Source organism: Elephas maximus, chromosome 3 (assembly GCF_024166365.1).
Source record: "Elephas maximus indicus isolate mEleMax1 chromosome 3, mEleMax1 primary haplotype, whole genome shotgun sequence".
Classification (NCBI taxonomy): domain Eukaryota; kingdom Metazoa; phylum Chordata; class Mammalia; order Proboscidea; family Elephantidae; genus Elephas; species Elephas maximus.
This window is the reverse complement of record NC_064821.1, coordinates 62,103,930-62,126,427: the sequence shown is the minus strand read 5'-3', so window position 1 is coordinate 62,126,427 and position 22,498 is coordinate 62,103,930. Positions and strand designations below refer to the sequence as shown.

At 53.9% G+C, this 22,498-nt stretch overlaps 1 protein-coding gene across 10 annotated transcripts in view; it reads left to right on the top strand.

Moving 5' to 3' along the window:
- HSPG2 (heparan sulfate proteoglycan 2) overlaps positions 1-22,498 on the top strand; it is a 117,789-nt gene that overhangs the window by 69,128 nt on the left and 26,163 nt on the right. For 4 of the 10 annotated variants that reach the window (XM_049878194.1, XM_049878197.1, XM_049878192.1 and 1 more), the window contains 26 exons: positions 391-440; positions 757-851; positions 1,149-1,289; positions 1,624-1,815; positions 7,737-7,829; positions 8,165-8,245; positions 8,635-8,865; positions 10,457-10,570; positions 11,778-11,905; positions 12,044-12,130; positions 13,167-13,225; positions 13,427-13,594; positions 13,726-13,836; positions 16,410-16,510; positions 16,605-16,785; positions 17,579-17,704; positions 17,860-18,012; positions 18,091-18,233; positions 18,950-19,085; positions 19,173-19,321; positions 19,585-19,735; positions 20,481-20,650; positions 20,736-20,883; positions 21,365-21,516; positions 21,696-21,831; positions 21,929-22,080. In XM_049878194.1, coding sequence (XP_049734151.1) covers positions 391-440; positions 757-851; positions 1,149-1,289; positions 1,624-1,815; positions 7,737-7,829; positions 8,165-8,245; positions 8,635-8,865; positions 10,457-10,570; positions 11,778-11,905; positions 12,044-12,130; positions 13,167-13,225; positions 13,427-13,594; positions 13,726-13,836; positions 16,410-16,510; positions 16,605-16,785; positions 17,579-17,704; positions 17,860-18,012; positions 18,091-18,233; positions 18,950-19,085; positions 19,173-19,321; positions 19,585-19,735; positions 20,481-20,650; positions 20,736-20,883; positions 21,365-21,516; positions 21,696-21,831; positions 21,929-22,080 — 3,448 coding nt within the window. The remainder of the gene's footprint in view (positions 1-390; positions 441-756; positions 852-1,148; positions 1,290-1,623; positions 1,816-7,736; positions 7,830-8,164; positions 8,246-8,634; positions 8,866-10,456; positions 10,571-11,777; positions 11,906-12,043; positions 12,131-13,166; positions 13,226-13,426; positions 13,595-13,725; positions 13,837-16,409; positions 16,511-16,604; positions 16,786-17,578; positions 17,705-17,859; positions 18,013-18,090; positions 18,234-18,949; positions 19,086-19,172; positions 19,322-19,584; positions 19,736-20,480; positions 20,651-20,735; positions 20,884-21,364; positions 21,517-21,695; positions 21,832-21,928; positions 22,081-22,498) is intronic. The other 6 variants (XM_049878202.1, XM_049878201.1, XM_049878200.1 and 3 more) reach the window with 3 other exon arrangements.

The window sequence follows — 22,498 nt, the reverse complement described above, 5'->3', positions numbered from 1 at the left end:
ATACTCAGTTCCCTTCCCAGGGAGACTAAACCTTTAGCCTGGCATTCAAGGCCTTCAGAGGTTCTGGCCTGCTGTTAACCTCCTACCTGCAACATCCCCTGCCCCAGCCAGGCCAGAATCCTCCTGCAAACCCCTCATTCTTGATGAAGGTCCTTGGCTTAATGCCTGGTCATGCTAACTCACGGGCTGTGTGGTCTTGAGCATATCTCTGGTCTTTTCTTACCAGTTTTCCCATCTATAAAATGGGTGAGTCAGGCTGATCGGCTTCTTCCAGCTCTGTGAGGTCATTGAGTTTCAACATGCGGCCCCCAGCAGTCCTGGGCTCAGAGCAGGCTCTCTGGGATTCTGTGGTTCTACCCTCCTTTCATCAAATGCTTTCTCTCTCCCCAGGTGTGCCCCAGGTTACTATGGCAACCCCAGCCAGGGCCAGCCATGCCAAAGTGAGTAGGATTGGGGAGGCCATTGGGGTTCAGGTACCCAGTCCCCCTAGGGTGAAGTTGGGACAGAGCCTGTGCCCTCCTTTGACTGTAGCAAGTGATTTTACCTTTCTCAGCCTCAGTTTCTTCATCTCTAAAATGGGGATAGTAATAGGACCCACCCCGGGGGCTATAGTGAAAGTGTAAGGTGCCTAGTATATGGTGGGTGCTCAGAATAAACACCCCTTCTCTCAATGGTGAGCTAGATGCCCAGATTATGGTGGGAATAGGGTGCATGTGGCAGGTTTGGGGCTCCACCTGTGGCTTCCCTCAACCTCAGGAGACAGTCAGCTGCCACAGCCAGTCCCCTGTGACTGTGACCCCCAGGGCAGTGTCAGCAGCCAGTGTGATGCTGCCGGCCAATGCCAGTGCAAGGTCAGTCTGAGCCCTGCCCCCCGGGAGGCCCTGGCACAGCCACCACGGTTGCCAGGCCTTCCCTTTCACCATCCCCTCCCACCTTCCCCCTGAGGGCTCGTCTCTGCCCCGCTGCATGGGGTCTGGTGGGAATCAAGCGGCATCTGATGGGAGTGGGGTTTTGGACATGGGGTGGGCAGCGACTCCCCAGAACTGCTGGGAGTGGTTGGTAAGGGTGGCCTTAGAGGCTGCTGGAGTGCAGGAGACCCACACAAGCTCCTGCACCCTTTGTGTCCATCTTTCCGTCCCTCCACCCAGGCCCAGGTGGAAGGCCTCACCTGTAGCCATTGCCGGCCCCACCACTTCCACCTGAGCGCCAGCAACCCCGATGGCTGCCTACCCTGCTTCTGCATGGGTGTCACCCAGCAGTGCGCCAGCTCCTCCTACACCCGCCACCTGGTGAGCATCTGCTCCCTGGGTCATCGTCAGGGCAAGTCAGGAGCCTGGTCCCACTGGTGTCCCCACTGCCTATGAAGATGCCCATCCCCTGTCCCCATATTGCCCATCCAAGCGCCCATCCTGTTGATCCTCACCCCTACCCAGATCCCCTCGCCATGACTTCAGTGTTGCTCATCTCAGCCCTAAGCCCAGAGCCTCCAGCCCTGACCCTAATGTCCTCCCTGTTCCCTCAGCAACCCCCCCATTACCCACTCTAATGCCTTTCCTGGACACCCACACCCACCAATGTGCCTGCCCAGTGCCCAGGCTGACATCCGTATCTGTTCTGCTCCAGATTTCCACCCGCTTTGCCCCTGGGGACTTCCAGGGCTTCGCCCTGGTGAACCCACAGCGGAACAGCCGCCTCACAGGCAGCTTCACCGTGGAACCCGTGCCCGACGGGGCCCAGCTCTCTTTTGGCAACTTCGCTCAGCTTGGCCATGAGTCCTTCTACTGGCAGCTGCCGGAGACGTTCCAGGGAGACAAGGTGTGACACACAGTGTGGGATGGCAGACCCTCCCCCAGCGCCCCAGCACAGCTCCATCCCAAGCCCCTGCTGATCAGTGGGGCCAGCAGTAACTCAGACCCCAGTAGGACAGTCTTAGCCAGCCATTCAGCTGGCATTTGCCATCATGATTACGGCCTTTGGGGTCAGATAGACCTCAGCCTAAATCCCAGCTCTGCCACTTACCAGCTGGACACCTTCTGAGAAACCTCAGCTCCGGGGTGGCTGGGAGGACCAGAGATCGTGCCTGGCACATAGTAAGTGCTCAGCGCTAATGACCATTAGCTTTCATGCAGTTATTCAGCAACCAAGTGGCAACATTTGGTGCAATGGTTAGGCTCTCCGCTGCTAACCGAAAGATTGGCAGTTTAAACCCACCCAGCAACTCTGCCAGAGAAAGACCTCGTGATCTGCTCCTGTAAAGATTTCAGCCTAGAAAACCCTATGGGGCAGCTTTCTACTCTGTTACATGGGGCCGCTATGAGTTGAAACTGACTTGATGACGCCTAACGACATTGAACAAACAGGTCCTGGGTGAGCCCCTGGAAACAGAGGAAGAACGAGAACATGGTTTCAGTTTCATCATTTGCTTACTCACAGTTCATTCGTCCACACTGTTGGCTCAGTGCTTGGTGATGGATCATGTTTATTGAGTGCTTATTATGTGCCAGGCATTCTTCCAAGCAATTTTACATGTAATAAATCACATGAGCTAGGTGTTGCTTGTTGTTGTCAGCTGCTGTCGAGTTGGCTCCAATTTGTGGTGACCCGCTGTACAATAGAACGAAACGTTGCCCAGACTTGCTCCATCTTTACAATCATTGGTATGCCTGAGTCCATTGTTACGGCCACTGCGTGCCTGAGCACTTTCCGACCTAGGGGGCTTATCTTACAGCACCGTATTAGACAATAATCTGTTGTGATCCATAGGGTTTTCACTGGCTAATTTTCAGAAGTAGGTCACGAGGCCTTTCTTCCTAGGTTGTATTAGTCTGGAAGCTCCACTGTAACCTGTCCATTGTGGTTGTCCCTGCTGGTATTTGAAATACTAGTGGCATAGCTTTCAGCATCATAGCAACATACAAGCCACCACAGTACAACAAACTGACAAACAGGTGGTGGCAGATACTGCTACTGCCCCATCTTATAAATGAGGAAACTATGGCAGAGAGGGGTTAGGTAACTTGCCCAAAGTCACACAGCTAGCAGGTAGCAATACTGGATTCAAACCCAGGTTGGAGGCTGCCCTTAAAATGCTGCAGTAGTCAGAGACAAACCTGACTCTGCTACCCCCACCCATGGTCTACTGGAATGTGGTGGTGATGGTGGTATTTGTGGGGGCAGGGCCTTAGGGGCAGACTCCAGGGTGATCGTGCTTCCCAACAATCAAGGCCACTTGGTGATGCCCAGGGAAAGTGGGCTTGGTCCAGGAGTCCCCTGCTGGCTGAGGCCAGTACCCAGCAGACATGTCCCCAGACACAGGGCCTCAGGGAGGTCAGGGACTCTTCTGAGAGAGATCTGGGGCTGCCTCATTCCTGTTACTCAGACACACCCAAGTATCCCAGCCTTCTTCCCAAGCTGGCTGCCTCTTTTTCTCTTCCCCCTTCTCGAGTTCCTGCTCTCTTGTCCCCTGTCTGCCTCTCTACTGCCTCCCTGCTGCCTTGACCCCACAGTTCTCAGACCTTTCTCTCTGACTCCCTCTCCTGGCATCTCCCTGCACCCCACAGAGGGAGCCATATTTTGCGCGGATGCGCCGGGCTCACCAGGTAGGCCCATGCCATGCGTGGTGTGAAGTTGCTGTGATGTGAGCATGTCATGTTTTGGGGCAGGGCAAGCACTGCGTGAGGAGATGATACTCAGTACCCACAGTAATGCCTGTCTGCATGAGCCCAGACAGTGCCCGATGGCCCCCAGGGCAGGCATTGCTGTATCCAGTCCTGTGACCCTGGGAGTTAGAGCCAGGAGGGCTATGTTCCACACCTGGCCTCACCTGCTGTGCAGTCTGGTCCTAGCGCTGTCCGTCTGTGGCCAGAGTAGTGACTGAGGTGGCAGGGAAATGGACTCAGTGCTAGTCCTTGTCCACGAGCTTGTCCCAGCATTGCTCCCAAGCAGCGCCATTAACCCCCTGTGTGCACATGTCCCTTTGAGGGGGCCTGGAGTTAACCCTGTGTACAAGCCCAGGAAGGGGAGGATGTGTTTTTGACCTTAGTCAGTGTGGGCTTTTCTGACCACCGTGTCCATGGCTGGAGGACATTGTCCATGGCTCCGCCCTGGGGCCCTGGGAGGTCTGAACTGCCCTCCATCCCATTAGAACAGCACATCCTTCTCAGAGGAGCAGTTGCGGGCACCTGTGGCAACTGGCAGGATCCTGGAGCCCCCAGAGGGCAGGGGCAGGGCCCAGCGGGCATCCCAGGTAACTGAGGGCCTAGCCCGGGCAGGCTGTGTCTGGGGCCCCAGGGAAGAGACCCAAAACTCAGTCCTTAGACCAAGAGCCATGGCTGAGCCACCAGCCCTCCTGCGCCTTTTCCCCCCATGCCCGTTCAGTCCCCAGCCTGGTGCCCAGCCCACTCTATGTTGTCCTTGGGAAACATTCCAGAGCTGTAGTGGCTTAGGCTGGGGGCACAAGCATTGTGGAGAGTCAGACCCAAGGGGCCTCGGGTGCCCCCACCACCAATGCCACTGGGGTGGCCTCCAGCCCCTCTGGCCTGAGCTGGGCAGAGCTGCATTCTTCTCTGTGTGGGCTTCTCCCCATCAGTCACCGCCCCTGGTCAGCTGGGCCCGTCCCAGTGCATCCCCATTAGGCTGATGAGGAGCAGAGGACAGCGGGTACAGGGCTGAGCATCAGGAATGGGCAGTTGTGAGTGGGCAGCCTGGGGACAGGGCACTGACTAGGCCTACGCAAAGCCTGGGTGAGGCAAAGCCTCACAGGCATCCTTCCTGTTTCCTCCCTGCTCCCTCCCTCTGCCTGTCCTTCCTCTCTGGTTCCCCAGGTGGACGAGGCCCAGAGGCGGATGGATGCTGAGATCTGGCAGCTCCTATCCAGCTTTGCTGCCCACCCTCACCCCCCTCCCCAGTGGCTCGCCCCCGATCCCCAGCCTGCAGCCGCCCTGCGAGCAGCTCCATCTTTCTCCTCCTCCTCTTACTCTTCTTCCTCCTCCTCCTCCCCAGCTTCTCTGCCTTTCCCAGCAGGCTCTCAGGTATGTGCCCAGGCACCCACCAAGGGACCCCCACCCACCATGCTTTTCTCACTCTAGTCATTTCTGAACCTACTTCACAGCTTCTTCCATTTCTGCACAAGACCTGGACTGTTTACTTCAACAGTTCCTTTAAATCAATCATAACCCAGTTCAGTTACACCAGTTAAAAAAAAAAAAAAACAGTTACACATTTTAAAATATACATTGAAATAGCCATTACATTTGAGAACATTTACTGGTGTGCCATGTAAATCCTCTTGGGCCCACAAGAAGGACATACAGACGTGAGGAGAGGCCAGCTGTGAAGAGACGCCACCCAGAGAGAACAGTTGGGATATCCAGGCCCAGAGAGGGGATGCATGTTGCCCAAGGGCGAGGTCAGACCCTAAGCTATCAGGGTGGGGGTGGGGGTGCTATCCCTCTGCCCTGCTGCTGGTTGTCCCTCCCGTCCTTGTCCACCACTGTCAGGACCCTTTCTGCCTTCGGTCTCCCTCCTGCTCCCAATCAGCTCTCACTGCCTGTCCTTCTATCCTAGTTCTCTCTTTCCTACGAAGGCTTCTCTCTGCTTCCAGAAAGGCTCTTTTATTGGCAGCTGCCCCGGGCCTTCCTGGGGGACAAGGTAACATGGAGTTGTTGGGGTCACTGGGGTCACAGAATCCTAAAATATCAGTTTTTACATCAAAGCACTTTATGACACACATGGGTAGACGGAGGTCGGGAGAGAAGGGAGTCACCCCAGGGTCCCATGTTCAGATGAAGGTCGAGCTGGGATTGAACCCATCTCTGTGCTTAGCCTTCACCTGTCCCTGGCCCCTGGTAGAGGGGTTGTCTCACTTGGGAGGATCTCCCTAGCACCTCTTCTTTGGGCTTCCTTTACTCTGTTCCCAGATCACTGGCCCAGCAATAAGTACTGCATTCATCCATCCATTCATCCAAGAAGCGTTAATTAAGCACTTACTGTATGCTGATCATGTATATGCAGAAGAGGCCCCTGGGCTCCCAGAGCTCACAGTTATAGTCTGATTCTTATTCTATCATCTTGGGCATTTTTTTACTATTAGCATTGGCACTGGCTTTAGTGTTAATATTGATATCACCTTGATCTTGTTCCAAAAATGATTTCAAGTGCCAGTTAAGAAAACACACATAAATACGCGAGAAAAAACCATTCAGAGAAATAGGCAAGACATTCAGGGCAAAGGTGAAAGATCTGCTCAAGCCAAGGGTGGAGCTAGGAGTAATGACAAACCCCGCAGCCTTGAAGCTGAGTGTTTGGCCTGTACAGAGTGTAGTAGTTCATGTGTCCTGTCTTAATCTTTACAATACCTTGCAAAGTAGGTGTTATTTTCACTCCCACTTCCACATGAGGAAGGTGGGGCTCAGAAAGGTTAAGTGACTTGCCCAAACCTACTCAGCCTGTAGAACTGGAACTTGAACCTGGGTCTTTCAGACTACAGAGGCAGCTCCTTCAGCCACTGTGCTGTGCACACCTGCAACTTGCTGGACAGTTGGCCACAGAAGTGGCTGTGAGCTTGCTGGCATTCAAAGCAAACAGGAAACCAGTAGTTTCATGGTTCTTTGGCTATGCTCCATGAATTTCTTGCCACACCCTGAGCTTTTTGAAGACACCTCCAGGGCTGAGGTAGCCTGGCAAGTAGTCAGTAGGCGTTTAATAAATGCTTACCAACTGAATGAATAAATGGGGTAGTCCTGGTGCAGTGGGGGTATTGATATGAGCACTGTCCTGGTGGTAGAGGAGAGAGGAAAGCCCCATGGGGCAGAGCTGGGGCCTTGGCTGCCCACACGAAAGGCCCCTGAGGTAAGCCTGTGGACTCTTCCGGTCCATTGTGAGCAACAGAAAACCCAAATGCAGATGGCTAGTCTGCAACAAAGAATCTACTAGCTTATTTAACTACAAAGTCCAAGGACATCTGGTATCAGGCATGGCTGGATCCAGGGGCTTGTTAGGACTTCATCTCACTTGGCATTCTTCTCTGGCTTTCCATGGTATTAGCTTACAGTCAGACCAGAAAAGGGAGTTTCTCTGTCTTGCAGAAGTGCCAGGACCAAGTCCTCTTGGAAGACCTGGTTCACATGCCCACCCTGATGGGCTGGAGGGAGGGGGTGCATTATGCAGACAGGCCAGGCCTGGCTCATGTCCCCACGGTGAAGCAGGAGGAGTGCAAGCTCCTCCAACAACATGGCCTGCATTTGGGGAAGAGCCATTCTTTAAAGGAAGCCAGGAGTGCTGTTTGCAGAAAGCAGGGGAATGGATTGTGAGCAAAGTCCACCTATCCAGGAGCACAAGGCCTCTGGGAGCCACTACCAGCCCCACCCCCATAACTGAGAACTTTGGAAGCTGCCTCCCCATGGTGGTCACTACCATTACCCTGTCTGATATAGGGGAAATTCCTTAAAATGAAAAGGGACTTGGAGCTTGTTTCCTGGGGACTGTCAGGCAATGGGGAATGGGGAACCCCAAAACAGAAAAGAGGCTGCTCAGGGTCATTCCCACAATGTCTGAGGCTGTGGGGGAACTGAGAGAGACATGGCCCGTGTCCTAGGTAGCCACAGGCCTCTCTGTACACCTGCATCTATGGGGTGGGGGCAGCACAGGTACAAAAAGGCCTCAAGAAGCTCTACCCTCTCACCTCCAGAGGAGGGCAGAGTAAGGCTGTGACGACTGCTGGCCTTGCCTCCTTGCAGGTGGCGGCGTATGGCGGGAAACTTCACTACACCCTGTCCTACACCGCTGGGGCTCAGGGCAGCCCACACTCCGACCCTGACGTCCAGATCACGGTGAGCAGCGGGCTCCAAGCTGGCTTGGCAGAGGGAAAGGTGGGAGCTAGGGACCCCTTGGGGTTACTGCCCTTTCAGTCAGCACCTGGTTGGCCTGGCACAGGTCGGAGGGTAGGCCTATGCCCCCCACTGCCTGACTGGATGCTCCCCAGGCAAAGGCTCAGCTGCTGGCAGAAGGGGGCAGTGGGCATAGTCCCGACTCCTTTGAGCACATGAAGCTAGGAGAGTGGAGAGATGGGAGGCGGGGTGTTATGGGGAGGCTGGGGCTGGTGGGGGACAGTGGGATTTCCCTCAGTTCCTGGGTTCTCTTCCCAATCCCACCGATGTCTCCCCAGGGTAACAACATCATGCTGGTGGCCTCCCAACCGGCGCTACAGGGCTCTGAAAGGAAGAGCTATGAGATCGTGTTCCGGGAGGTGAGGGGCCTTTGGCCATGCACTGTCTGATCCTACCCCCCTACCCTGACTCGGAGCCTGGCTTTGAGCCCTGCTACCCCTGCCTCTCGGAGCCTTGGTGGTACAGTGGTTAAGAGCTTAGCTGCTAACCAAAAAGGTCAGCAGTTCGAATCCACCAGCTTCTCCTTGGAAACCCTGTGGGGGCAGTTCTACTCTGTTCTGTAGGATTACTGCAAGTCAGAACTGACTCGATGGCAACGGGTTTGGTTTTACACCTGCTTCCCACTGCTCTATCCTTACCTCCTAGTCCTTGATCAGTGCCTGAAAGGCAGGAATTGGGGAGGCGGTTGCTGCAGGAGAGTCTTGCAAAGCCCTACACCCCTCACCCACGTTTACTCTCCACCACCCAGGAATTCTGGCGCCGGCCTGATGGGCAGCCAGCCACACGCGAGCACCTTCTGATGGCACTAGCTGACCTGGATGAGCTCCTGGTCCGGGCTACGTTCTCCTCGGTGCCGCTGGCTGCCAGCATCAGCGCAGTCAGCCTGGAGGTCGCCCAGCCCGGGCCCTCAAACGGACCCCGAGCCCTGGAAGTGGAGGAGTGCCGCTGCCCCCCTGGCTACATCGGCTCCTCTTGCCAGGTGAGTGCATGGTGGCCCAGCCACCTGTGCTCTGGCACGTCAGAATCAGCAAGCTGACCAACTGGCATTTCCATGGCCCGTGATTACTGTCAGAATTGAAATGGCTGCCTGTGTTTGCATTAGCTCATTTCTTTCTCCCAATGGCCCTCAGCTATGTGTAATTAACCCCCTTTAACAAATAAGAAAATAGAGGCCCTGAGGGGTGAGTGACTTACTCAAGGGCACACAGCTAACATGTGGCAGAAGCTAATTTGAGCCCAGGTCTGATGGACCCCAGAGCCAGTATGTCTTTAACCATTGGGAAGTTCTGCCTCAAGTTCCAGGCTGCAGTCTCCAGAGGATAAGACCCCTGCTCATGCCCTTGGGGTCCCCACCAGAGTTAGGGAGACAATACAGCAGCTCACACCTGGAAAGCCAGGAGGACCCCACTTTGTACAGCCTTGAACATGACATTAATCAGTATCAGTAGGGAAAGGAAGTGACACAATTTAAGCTGGGTTCCAGGAAAACTCACCTGACAGTAGTGAATTAGCTGGATGGGACAGGGGAGAAACAGGAGGTGGGAATTTGGAGGGAAGGATGGCAGGGGTGGAACAGATGACAGTCAGCTAGAGCAAAGGCCTCTCCAGGGCATGGCTGGAGACCATGAACTCCACAAGGGCAAAGTTCGAACCCCCAGGCTCGTAGGGATGCACAAGCAACAGCTGATGAGTGAATATGGAGTTGAGAGAAGGAGGATTCATGGGAGGAAGGTGGGATGGCAGGGTGGGGCAGAGCAGAAATGCCAGGTGGGCATCAGGGCTGTCAGGTGTGGGGCCCAGCAAGCTCCCCATCTCAGGACCCCCCAGTGGGCAATCCTCACCTGTGCAGTTTGATATCTGTGCACCTCTTCTGTGGCTGCGAGAATTGCTAATCCAAATATATGAATTTTCCATCCCTCGAAGTTATAAAATGTAAAACATTCTGAAGGGCACCCCTGGGGGAAGCAGAATCCCTGGTGGACATTTTTGCAGCAAAGCAAAACAGATTTATAAACATCCCTTTGAGATGGTGGCCGAGAGAGGGAGAGATTTCACAGAAGGGGTAGTGAGTGGAAATGAATTGTTTTCAGAACTCATTATTACTCATCTAGAATGTGCAAAAATGTCCTTGGTTTTGTCTGTGCTCCCCCGACTCTTAGTGAGTGTGAACATAGTTGTGAGGATCTTCAAGGACTCCTTCCAGATCTAGGCCTCCTGAACCTTCTTTTTCCATTTAGGGTTAAGTGTTTCAATAGAGACCTTTCCTGCCAGAAGGATTTTTAAAACAAAGGCCTGGGGATGGGGAAGGATTGCCCATTGAGGATGACATATTATTTCTGTAAATTCAGAGTGGCTGGAGAGGCCAGACAAGATGGGGTGGACACTAGCCCTGCTCCAGATGGGGCCTGTGGGGTAGAGGGACACATGGGGAGCAGGGCTGGGCCCAGGCTTTCCTCTCCAGGAGCCAATGAATGGACTCCGGATTGAAACACCCAGTTGGTGCTCATGCCTGGTGGGGAGGTGGGGATTCCGGGTCTGCATGGAGACCAGCCTTCCTCTTTGCCTTCCAGGACTGCGCCCCAGGCTACACCCGCACTGGGAGTGGCCTCTACCTCGGCCACTGTGAGCTATGTGAATGCAATGGCCACTCAGACCTGTGCCACCCAGAGACTGGGGCCTGCTCGGTGAGATGCAAATAGGGCCAGGGTGGGAGGACCAGCTTGGCTGGGCCTGGGGTGGGGACCAGGGCTGGCTATGGGATAGGGAGAGGTGGCCTCAGCAAGATACTCCTAGGTCAGGGGCAAGGTTGTGGAGTCTGGCCTTGTGGAGACGAAGACTGTGGATCAGCAGGCCTGGTCATCAAGGAATGTGGGCGATGGCCAGAGCTATGGAATAACATTCTTCTAATATAAAGAAGGAAACCTTGGTGGTATAGTGGTTAAGAGCTGCAGCTGCTAACTAAAAGATCGGCAATTCGAATCCACCAGGCGCTCCTTGGAAACCCTGTGGGGCAGTTCTACTTTGTACTACAGGGTTGCTATGAGTCAGAATTGACTTGACAGTAATGGGTTTAATATAAAGAAAACTCTGGTGCTTGCTATTATCACCAGTGTGACACATGTTTTCTGTAGAAGAAGTCAGATTACAGAGATAAACCAAAAAGAGAGTAAAAGCCACTTGCAGTCCTATGACCTGGAGATAATCACTGTCAACATCAGAGTGGAGAGTTCTACTTTTCTGGGCACATACTTAAACATACTGGTACACTTTTCATTTTAAAAGTAAACCTAGGATCATCCTGCTTGGTCATCAACTTCTTTCACTTACTATTTCATGAACAGCTTACTATATCATTAAGTCTTGTTTATACCTGGACTTTTCCAGGTGGTATGTGCATAGTCCAGGGTAGGTGCTCAGGTGTGACTCAGGTGGTCACAGAGCCACTAGCAAACCTGGAGCAGAACTTGCTATGTTAATGAAATCAACATGGCTATCTTTGGAGGAGAATATAAAACCCACACATATTTTTATGATGAAATATGTATTTTCAAAGCTTTGCCCCCAGATACCCAGGTGTATACATTTACTTTCCTCCGGCAGAAAAATGTCAGAAATACAATCGACGCCATCCTTTTTGATAGCTATTTGGGCAGGTATACTTTTTAATTTATCCATTTTCCTGTTCATGGATGTTTAGGTGTGTTTCTAGCATTTTGCTTTTGTAAACACTGCTGAGATGAACATCCTTGTAGTGAAATCTTTGTGCTCCTCCGTGATTGTCTTTTTAATGTAAATTCACAAAAATGGAATTTCTATATAGAGATCACAAAATTGTAAGGCTTTTGGCAAATTTTGCCAATGCCTGGTGGCTGACATCCCTGTGTCCCACAGCAATGCCAGCACAATGCCTCTGGGGAGTTCTGTGAGCAGTGTGTACCCGGCTACTATGGAGATGCCACGGCTGGGACGCCTGAGGACTGCCAGCCCTGTGCCTGCCCACTGACCAACCCTGAAAACATGTGGGTGCCCTTGTCCAAGGCCTAAGGAAGAGCTCTCGCTGAGGGGTGGAGGACACTGCTCTGGCTTCCAAGGCAGAAGTGGAAGGAGCAGGATGGGGAGGGGCTTCTCATGGCTTGACCTTTGCCTCCCCCTACCAGGTTCTCCCGCACCTGTGAGAGCCTGGGAGCCGGTGGGTACCGCTGCACGGCCTGTGAACCTGGCTACACTGGCCAGTACTGTGAGCAGTAAGTTTATAAATGAAGGGCGTGTCATAGAGTGGACTCCTAGGCAAGAGTCCTGGATGGTGTTGCCCAAGAAGGTCTCCTCCCCTGCCCAAAACTCTTCTAAGATTCCCCATTTCCCTCAGAATAGGCCCTTACCAGTCTTACCAGGCACCCCTGTAGCCCAATCTTAGGTTTCATCCCACTTCTGACACCAAACTCTATACTTCAGCTGGGCTTAACTTCATGACTTAGCGTTCAGGTCTTTGCACATCCTATTCTCTCTGCATGAAACATTCTTCACCCCCAAACTTCCTCTTCCTGGCTAACTCCTACTTAGCCTTCAAGACTCAGCTTCCTTCACTTACTCATCAAATTTTTATTGAGCATCTACTGTGTGCCATGCAGTGGGCCAAGTGGCAGAAGGTGGTGAACAAAACAGATTCAGATTCAGTCCCAGTCCCCTAGGGAGTCCACCACTTGTGATAGGAGACAAGATAGAGAAAAAGGAATCATACAAATATATAAATACAAACCATGATAAGTTTTCTGAAAGAAGAGTATAGCCTCTTCCAAGGGAATATAGCAGGTCAGAAATTCCATCCTCTGGGAAGACTTCCTGATTCTCAGGGCTGGATTTGTGGCCCTTTCTGTGCCCTCCCAGCCACCATTCACTTCCCTCACTCTCGTTTTACATAGAGTTTCTATGTTGGTTTCCCTCCTTGATAGCGAGTTCCATAAGAGCAAGGACATCATTGTGTTCACTGTTGTATTTCCAACACTGGCATAGTGTCTGGTATTTAGTAGTTGCTTAATAAACATTTGTTGAATGAATTTTCCTTAGAGAATAAAGGCCCTACCTCCCCAATTCCCCAGCCTACTAACATGCATACACTCCCTTTCCCTCAGCTCACCAAGGCCCTATGTTGGGGTCTCTTTGGTCCCTGAGGTCCTTCCAGAACTCTGAGCCTGCAGGCTGAGTTTCTGGCCCCCACAAACGCACCACGAGGCACTGGGTCCCTTGGGACCTGACAAAGCTGTTCTTTATTCCAATTTACAGGTGTGCCCCAGGTTATGTGGGTAACCCCAATGTGCGGGGGGGCCGGTGCGTGCCACAGGGTAAGTGAGACCATGGCCCAGGATGGGGGTGATGGACAAGGCAGGGAGCCTGGGGATCTCTAGTGTTTGGGGGATATTAGCTGTGGGGACGGTGCCGAGGGTAGATCACTCCAGGGGCACCTTTGGGAGGGCAGAGCTATCTAAGGCAATGCCTCATGCTGGGGTCCTCCTGTCTGAATGGCCTCCCCTGTCCCCTGACAGCAGACCAAGCCCCACTGGTGGTCCAGGTCCACCCTGCTCGGAGCATAGTGCCCCAAGGTGGCTCCCATTCCCTGCGGTGCCAGGTCAGTGGGAACCCACCCCACTACTTCTACTGGTCTCGTGAGGATGGGCGGCCTGTGCCCAGCAGCACCCAGCAGCGCCATCAAGGTACTTATGGCCCCAGGCCCTGCAGCCCCCTGAGCTGCCTCAGGAAGGGCTGGGGACCTATCTTTGAATATAGGGATAGGAGGGAAAAGGGGTATGTTGGCTCTGACAAGTTCCCATCCCCCTCCCACCAGGCTCTGAGCTCCACTTCCCCAGTGTCCAGCCCTCAGATGCAGGGGTCTACATATGCACCTGCCGGAATCACTATCATGCCAATACCAGCCGGGCAGAGCTGCTGGTCACTGGTGAGTCCCTGGCCCCCTCCTCTCCATCTGTCCCCAAGAATACCTATCCTGACCTGGGCTGCAGACTGCAGAGCCAGGCAGCTACTGTGCTCATCCACCAGGAAGGGATGGAGGCTGCCTGGATGAGGGCAATGGAGAAACAGAGAAGTAATGGATTCAAGACCAGTGTTAGAGGCAGAATTGGCAGGACTCATTTGTGGTAGTGAGGGAAAGAGAAATGTCCAAGATGATGCCCAGGTGTCTGGATCCCAGCAGCTGGGTAGGTAGGGGTGCCGTTTACTGAGATGAGGGAGGCTCCAAGAGGAAGTTGTCTTTCAAAAGCAGAGCCTGATACAAGTACATGAGTTCAAATAATTTATTTGGGAGGGGATCCTGGGAAAAACAATGAAGGAGGTGAGGCGGGAGGGAGGGCATCCAATAAAGTGAGTTACCACTGTGGGCAGTTGTTGTTTAATCCAGCAGAGGAAACTCTGGGGACCGGTGAAACACATGCTGTTCGGAGTCACCCTGTCCTGGGGCTGAGGGAGCTGGGGTATGTGTACACCAGCTCCCATCAGCCATTGATGTAGGTCTATTCCAGAGCATCAATTCCCACGCACTTCTGTCCCACCACAGGAAGAGTGGGCTCCAGTGGTCTGAGAAGGCCTCATGCAAAGAAATGCAGGGACTGGCAGCTAGAGGTCAAGCAGACATGTACCAAAGTGACAGGGTGAGGGGATGTGGGCAGATATCTTAGATTCCTGGTGCTGCTGTAACACAAATACCACAAGGTGGTAGCTTTAGAGAACAGAAGTTAGTTTTCTTAGTTCTGGAGGCTAAAAGTCCAAATCAGGGTCTTGGCCGTGTCAATTCCTTCATTTTAAGTAGGCCCAGGCATTCCTTGGTTCCTTGGCTTATAGACTATCCTTATGTGACATCTGTCTTCCTCCTCGTGTGCATGTCTCTGTGTCCATTCTGCTGTTTTTATAATCCAGAAGTGATTGGATTTAGGACCCACCCTACACTGGTAGGACCTCAGCTGATTGATTAATTGATTATATTAGATTACACTGTGGAAGATGATTACATTATATTTCATTAGATTAGATTCACAGGTATAGATAGGAGTTAGGATTCCAGCACATATTTTAAGGGGACACAATTCAATCCATAACAGCAGGGCATCAGCAACACCTGCTACAAACAGATGATAGGGAAGCATGAGTTTGGTTTTGAGCTTGTTGAAGTTTGAGATGTTTGGGAGAACATCTAAGGGGGTACGTCTGTCAGATATTTGAAGATGAGCCTTGAACTCAGGCCAGAGAACTAAACTTGGGAGCTACTGGCATAGATTGTGTTTAAAACCATGGTGCAGGGTGAGATCACCCAGGTAGAATGTAGCTGGAGGATAGGGCCCCAAGGAGCTCCAGCTTAGACATGTCTAGTTGAGGAGGAAGGGCAGAAAAAGAGACCAAGAGGGTGCAGCCAGTGAGAGGGGAGGAAACCAGGGAAGGTGGTGTCATGGTAGCCAAGATGGGAAAATGTTTCCAGGAGGGAGTGGTCAGCCTAGCCAGATGCCACTGAGAAATAAACCAACCGGTTGTCGCCAAGTCAACTGCTACTTATGGTGACCTCATGTGTTTCAGAGTAGAACTAGGCTCATAGGTTTTTAATGGCTGATTTTTCACAAGTAGATCACCAGGCCTTTCTTCTGGGGTGCCTCTGGGTGGACTTGAACCTCCAACCTTTTGGTTAGTAGCTGAGTGTATTAATAGATAAGTAAGATAAGAACAGAGAAATAACTCTTGGAGATCAAGCTTTAAGAAGAGTGGTTTTCAGTGAAGAGATGGGGTAGAAACCAGGCTGGAATAAGGCAAAGAATGGTAAGAAGGCAGGAAGTATAGACTGTAAATGTAGATAAAACTTTGAAGATCTTGGCTTTGAAGGAGTCCAAGACATGATACAGTAGTTTGGTGGAAGTGTCAAGCAGGAGGTTTTTAGAGATGGAAAATTCTAGAACGTATTTATGGAGTGCAGTGAGCCCGTGGAGATAGAGAGGAGAGACTGATGTAGCAAGAGAGGGGACAGCCATGGGAGGGAGTCCTTGGGAGGGGATCCAGCACTCAGAAGAAGGAGGGGTGGGACTGGGTTGGGAGAAGGGTCCCATCTTTGGGGAATGAGAAGGTAGTAGACTTGGGAAGATGGGAAAATTCCTGATGAGTAGTTCCTATTTTCCCAACAAATGTGAGATATTTATGAGTGTAGAAACTCAAACCAGAGGGAGAAACCCAGTTGGAGTGAGGGGAAGTGTGAAGTGTCAGGAGCTCACTTGAGGTCTGTGATCATGAATTTGAGTCAAGTGAACTCACGGTGTGATGTTCTCCAGCTACCTCCGCTGGCTGCTTGGGTGCAGGATGAGAGAAGTTGGGAGGTTAGGTTGAGCCAAGATGAGGGGGGGAAGGAGGGGCTGGGAGAATCTAAGCTGGACCAGGAAGAAGGAAGGTCCAGAGAGAATGATGGGGAGGGAGAAAGTGACCATAAGATAGGGTCTCGGCCAGGCCCCAGCTCACCAGGGGAGCCTCCTACCCCCACAGAGGCACCAAGCAAGCCCATCACAGTGACCATAGAGGAGCAGCGGAGCCAGAGTGTGCGCCCCGGATCTGACGTCACCTTCATCTGCACAGCCAAGAGCAAGGTGGGCAGGGCAGAGAGTAGGGACAAGAAGGGGTCTATCTTTTGGGGTCTCTGAGCCCACGCATGACTCCCACCCCATCCCCCTTGCCCTGCAGTCTCCAGCTTATACGCTGGTGTGGACCCGCCTGCACAATGGAAAACTGCCATCCCGAGCCATGGATTTCAATGGCATCCTGACCATTCGCAATGTACAGCCGAGTGATGCGGGCACCTATGTGTGCACTGGCTCCAACATGTTCGCCATGGACCAGGGCACAGCCACATTGCATGTGCAAGGTACGCCCCTCACCCCTCTACCTGATCAACCCAGCCCCCGCTGTCTCCTAGGACAATCGGGACCGGGGCACCGTTTACTCACTCACTGGTAGTTTCTGAGCATTACGATATGCCAGGTCCCGGTCTAGGCTTCAGAGATACAGGGTAAAGAAAGGCAGACAGGATCTCTGCCCTCCTGAGGTATATGTTCTAGCTGGGGAGACAATAAACAGGGGAACAAATGAATAAACAAAATCATTACACATGGTGATGAGTGCTGGAACAGGAATAAACAGTAATAAAAGAGAAATGAGGTAGGGGAAGGGTGGGCCACTCTAACTGGGGTGGCCAGGGAGGGCCTCTCCGAGGAGGTGACATCTGAGCTGAGACCCGAAGGAAGAGAAGGGGTCCAGCTGTGTAAAAAGCTGGCAGAGTGTTCTTGGCCGAGGGAGCAGCACATGCTGAGGCCCTTAGGCAGGAGCACATTGGTGTGTTTGAGGAACATCAAGGCCAGTGTGGCTAGAGCTGAGGGAGGGAGGGTAGTGAGGAACCTTGAGACGTGGGTAGAGGATATCCAGAGCATGCAGAATATGGTGGACCATAGTAAGGAGTTTGGATCTTATTCTAAAAACAGCGGGGAGCCACGGCCAAGTCTTAGGTGAAGGAGTGACAAGACCTCCTTGATGTTCTAAAAGCTCCCTCTGGCTGCTGTGTGGACAGATGGCCATGGGAGCAAGAGTGGAAGCCAAGCGAGTAGCCATGGATCAGACAACACTCCCAACCCTAACCATGTATTCTTCTCTTCCCCTGTCAGCCTCAGGTGCCCCATCTGCCCCTGTGGTCTCCATCCACCCACCACAACTCACGGTGCAGCCTGGGCAGCTGGCTGAGTTCCGCTGCAGTGCCACGGGGAACCCCACACCCACCCTTGAGTGGACAGGTGAGGCTGTGGTGGGAATGACATTCAGAGCTCTGGCTCTCCTGGGTGGGGGAGAGCAGGCGCAGGACTTCAGGCTGTGGGGTCTACAACTCTGGCTGGAGAGAGCTAGGGCAGCCTCATACCCAGTGAATGTTGACCCCACTTTTCCGTATCAGGGGGCCCTGGTGGCCAGCTCCCTCAGAAGGCACAAATCCATGGTGGCATCCTGCGCCTGCCAGCCGTGGAGTCCTCAGATCAGGCCCAGTATCTGTGCCGTGCCCACAGCAGCGCTGGGCAGCACGTGGCCAGGGCCATGCTCCACGTGCACGGTAAGGGGGCGGGCTGCTGGTGGGGACTGGGAACCGGGTGGACAGCCTAGGAGCTGTTCTCACGGGCTGTGTCTGCAGGGGGCAGTGGGCCCAGGGTCCAGGTGAGCCCGGAGAGGACCCAGGTACACGAAGGCCGCACCGTTAGGCTGTATTGCAGGGCTGCAGGGGTGCCCAGTGCCACCATCACCTGGAGGAAGGAAGGGGGCAGTCTCCCCCCACAGGTGAGGAGATCAGGCCGGCTCAGGCCCAGCAGACGCCTCACACCCACCCCGACCCTCCCACCTCCACTTCCTACCCCATCGCCTTGTCTGCTGGTTCCCTTCCCTTCCAAGACAGCAAGCTACTCAGACGGTACGTCCCAGCAGGTAGCAACTGTCCGCCTCTTGTTTTGCTACCTGCTCAGGCCTCCTTGGTGCTCTGTTGTTAGTTGCCATTGAGTCGGCTCCAGTTCATGGTGACCTTATGTGTAACAGAACAAAATGTTGCCTGGTCCTGTGCCATCTTCATGATTATTGGCATTGAGTCCGCTATTGCAGCTGTTGTATAGTGCCCTCCAACCTACTAGGCTCGTCTTCCAGCACTACATCAGACAATATTCTGTTGTAATCCATAGGGTTTTCACTGGCTAACTTTCAGAAGTAGATCTCCAGGCCTTTCTTCCTAGTCTTTCTTAGTCTGGAAACTCCACTGGAACCTGTCCACCATGGGTGACCCTGCTGGTATTTGAAATACCGGTGGCATAGCTTCCCGCATCACCGTAACACGAAAGCCACCACTGTACAACAAATTGGCAGATGGTTGGTAGTGCCCTACTGTTCCCTGTTCTTGGCCCTGTGCCAGCCTCTACCTTCTATGCTCCCCCTTTTCTCCTGAGTCAGCGAGCCCTTACCAGGCTGCCTTGCACTCTCTAATGGCTGATTCTTCTCCCCCGTGGCAGGCCCGGTCGGAGCGCACAGACTTTGCCACACTGCTCATCCCAGCCATCACAACCGCCGACGCCGGCTTCTACCTCTGTGTGGCCACCAGCCCGGCAGGCACCGCCCAGGCCCGTATCCAGGTGGTCGTCCTTCCAGGTGAGGAGCCTCCAGGGCTAGGGAGCAGGGAGGGCCAGCCAGGGCACCCCTGAGGCCAACTTACACCATTCTGGCCCCCTGCCTTAGGCAGCAGCACACCGCCAGTCAAGATTGAGTCCTCATCCCCTTCTGTGACTGAAGGACAGATGCTCGACCTCAACTGTGTGGTGGCAGGGCAGGCCCACGCCCAGGTCACATGGTATAAGCGAGGGGGCAGCCTCCCTCCCCACGCCCAGGTATGAGGGTTCCTGAGCCCGGGGCAGAGGTTCTAGGGTTGCAAGTCTCTGGCCAGGGTGATCTTGCCCAGGTGGAGGCTTCGCATTGCCCAGGGCACTCTCCTTAAGCGGGGCCAGATCTCAAGGCCTTCTATCCCCAACTTCTGTGTGGGGCGGCTTAGAGCTGCGCCAGTGAGTGTTTGTTGAAAGACTCACTAAGGCTCAGAGGGCGTGGTGACTACGGCCCCTCCCTGTCCTCATACCTCTTCCTCTACCTGGCCCAGGTCCACGGCTCCCGACTACGGCTCCCCCAGGTTTCACCAGCCGATTCTGGAGAATACGTGTGTCGAGTGGAGAATGGGTCAGGCCCCAAGGAAGCTTCCATCATTGTCTCCGTTGTCCACAGTGCCCAGCCAGGCCCCAGTTACACCCCAGGTGAGGAGCCAGGCAGGGCTGGGCAGGAGCCTAGGATCTCCCCACTATTCCCAAGGAAGGTGCCTATGATCTCCAGGGGCCTGGGGACAGGGAGGACATTATAGGCAGGTTTGACCCTCTACTCCCTGCTCCAGGAGATGGGTAGGAGGGGCTGGGCATGGGGATTAGGTTGATCTGGCTTGCTTGGGGCCCCATGATGAGGGTGCTATTTTCAAAATTTGTCAGGAAACAGCAGTGCAGGGTTGAACACTGAGTTGGAAGTCAGAATGACCTGGGTTCAAATCCCAGCACTGCCCTTTATAAGCCTTGAACAAGTTACTTTACCTTTCCGGACCTCAGTTTCCTCATCTATGAAATGGGGACAATACTGTGCACCTGCTAGGTTATGGTATGGTTTAAATGAGATGATACCCATGTCAAGTGCTTCCTGAGCACAAAGGAATTGTATTATTATCATCTGCGGCCTGGACACTAAATGTCCCTGGTTTCCTGTGGGCCAGAGCAGACTAAGATCACAGATCAAGAGGTCATGGTCAGGCAAATGGGCCTTGAGTCCAAGTTGGAGGTGAGAGAGGTGAGAAGGTGCCTGGCAGGCCATGCTGAGGGGCAGAAGAGCATGGTCTTAGCATCAGAAAGGCCTCACATCTGCCTCCCAAGCTCGGGTCATGTTCCAGCACCTCTGCCCAGGGCTGTAGGACTGGGACTCAGGATCCCAGGCCTCTGAGCCAGCTCCTCTGTGCCCTAGCCCCCGGTGGAGCCCCAGCTCCAGGCGGTACCCAGCCCATCCGCATCGAGTCATCCTCCTCGCATGTGGCCGAAGGACAGACACTGGATCTGAACTGCGTGGTACCGGGACAGGCCCATGCCCAGGTCACGTGGCACAAGCGTGGGGGCAGCCTCCCTGCCCGGCACCAGGTACAACAGCCCCCTAGGCCAGCCTGCTGGAGGGATTGGATCAGGGTGCTCTGGCCCCCTCCCAACCCACTCTCACTGTACACAGACCCACGGCTCACTGCTGCGGCTGCACCAGGTGTCCCCTGCTGACTCAGGCGAGTACATCTGCCGTGTGGTCCTTGGCTCCGGGCCCCTGGAGGCCTCCGTCCTGGTCACCATCGAAGCCTCCAGTTCCAGCTCTGGCTCCATCCCTGGTGAGTGACTCCCAAATAACGTGGAAAGCTGAAAGAGGTCAAAAGCCTTCCAAGGTGGTGAGGACCAAGTGACTCTGCCTGTTGCTGAACTGGGGGCAGGAGCCCAGGGGAATCAGACTGACCTAGGTTCACATCCTGGCTCTTCTGCCCCTTGTCAGTCTTGAACAAGTTATTTTACCTTTCTGGGCCTTAGCCTCCATCCACCATCTTCTCATCACTCCTTTCTATGCCACGTCCCTCCTTGTTTCTGCCCTGCCTCTCCTGCCTCTCTCTTAGCCTCAGCTACCCTCCTCTCCCCCACTTCCTTCCTCCTCCACCCTGACCTCTCCTTGGGGTTGTTCAGCTGAGGACATCAAGCCCAGGCCACCAAACCCCAACACCGTGGGCCTGGTCTCAGAAGACAAGGCTGAGCTGGCTCCAGGGTACAGTCCCTGCCCTCTCTTGGGAGGAGCATCTGCCACCCTCACCCTTGTGCCCACAGCCCCAGGACCTGTCCCACCTGTCAGGATCGAGTCCTCATCTCCCACAGTGGCCGAGGGGCAGACACTGGATCTGAGCTGCGTGGTGGCAGGGCAGGCCCATGCCCCAGTCACATGGTTCAAGCGTGGGGGCAGCCTCCCCGCCCGACACCAGGTACACAGTGCCAGGAGGGTGGGTGGGAGCTGGCCAGGGCCAAGCCAGGGATGGGAGGCATGTGGATTATGGGGGTCCCAGTGGCCTCTGAGCTGAGGACCTGTAATTCTTAGCTCAGGGGAGCAGGGGTGCTGGGCTCTGGAAGCCCCCCTCTCACTCTCCTGCCCACGGCTGCCCAGGTCCGCGGCTCCCGCCTGTACATCTTCCAGGCCTCCCCAGCTGATGCGGGCGAGTACGTTTGCCGGGCCAGTAATGGTGTGGAGGCCTCCATCACAGTTACTGTAACAGGGACCCAGGGAGCCAACTTGGCCTACCGTGAGTGGGGCCACCAGGCTAAGCCGGGAGGGAGAATAGGGATGCGTGGGAACAGCTTTGGAGAACTGGAATGACCATGGCCATGTTATGCCACCAGCCCCTGGAGGCGTCCAGCCCATCCGCATCGAGTCCTCCTCTTCACATGTGGCCGAGGGGCAAACCCTGGATCTGAACTGTGTGGTACCTGGGCAGCCCCATGCCCAGGTCACGTGGCACAAGCGCGGGGGCAGCCTACCCATTCGGCACCTGGTATGGAGCTGAAGAATGGAAAGACCGAGAGGAGAAGGGGACCCCTGGGTGGTGGGAGGCTGGAGGCTCCTCTCAGAGCAGGGAGACCTTGGGCCCCATTGAAGAAGCACCTGTGCGGTGGTTAGAGCCCAGACTCGAGGACCAGCCAGCCTACGTGTGAATCCTGGTGCCACCGCTCATTAGCTGTATGACCTTGGGCAAGCTACCTAACCTCTCTGTGCCATGGTTTCAGCTTCTGTAAAATGGGAATGATACTATCTGAAGGTTATATAAATTAATATGTATGCAAAGTGCTCAGAGCTCTGGCTCATAGAAAGTGCTGTGAGCTACTGGTATTACCATAATATCATTAGCTGTTAATATTACCGTAGTTTATAGACTTTAGCACACCATTGATTGCAATATGTACTATTATTTT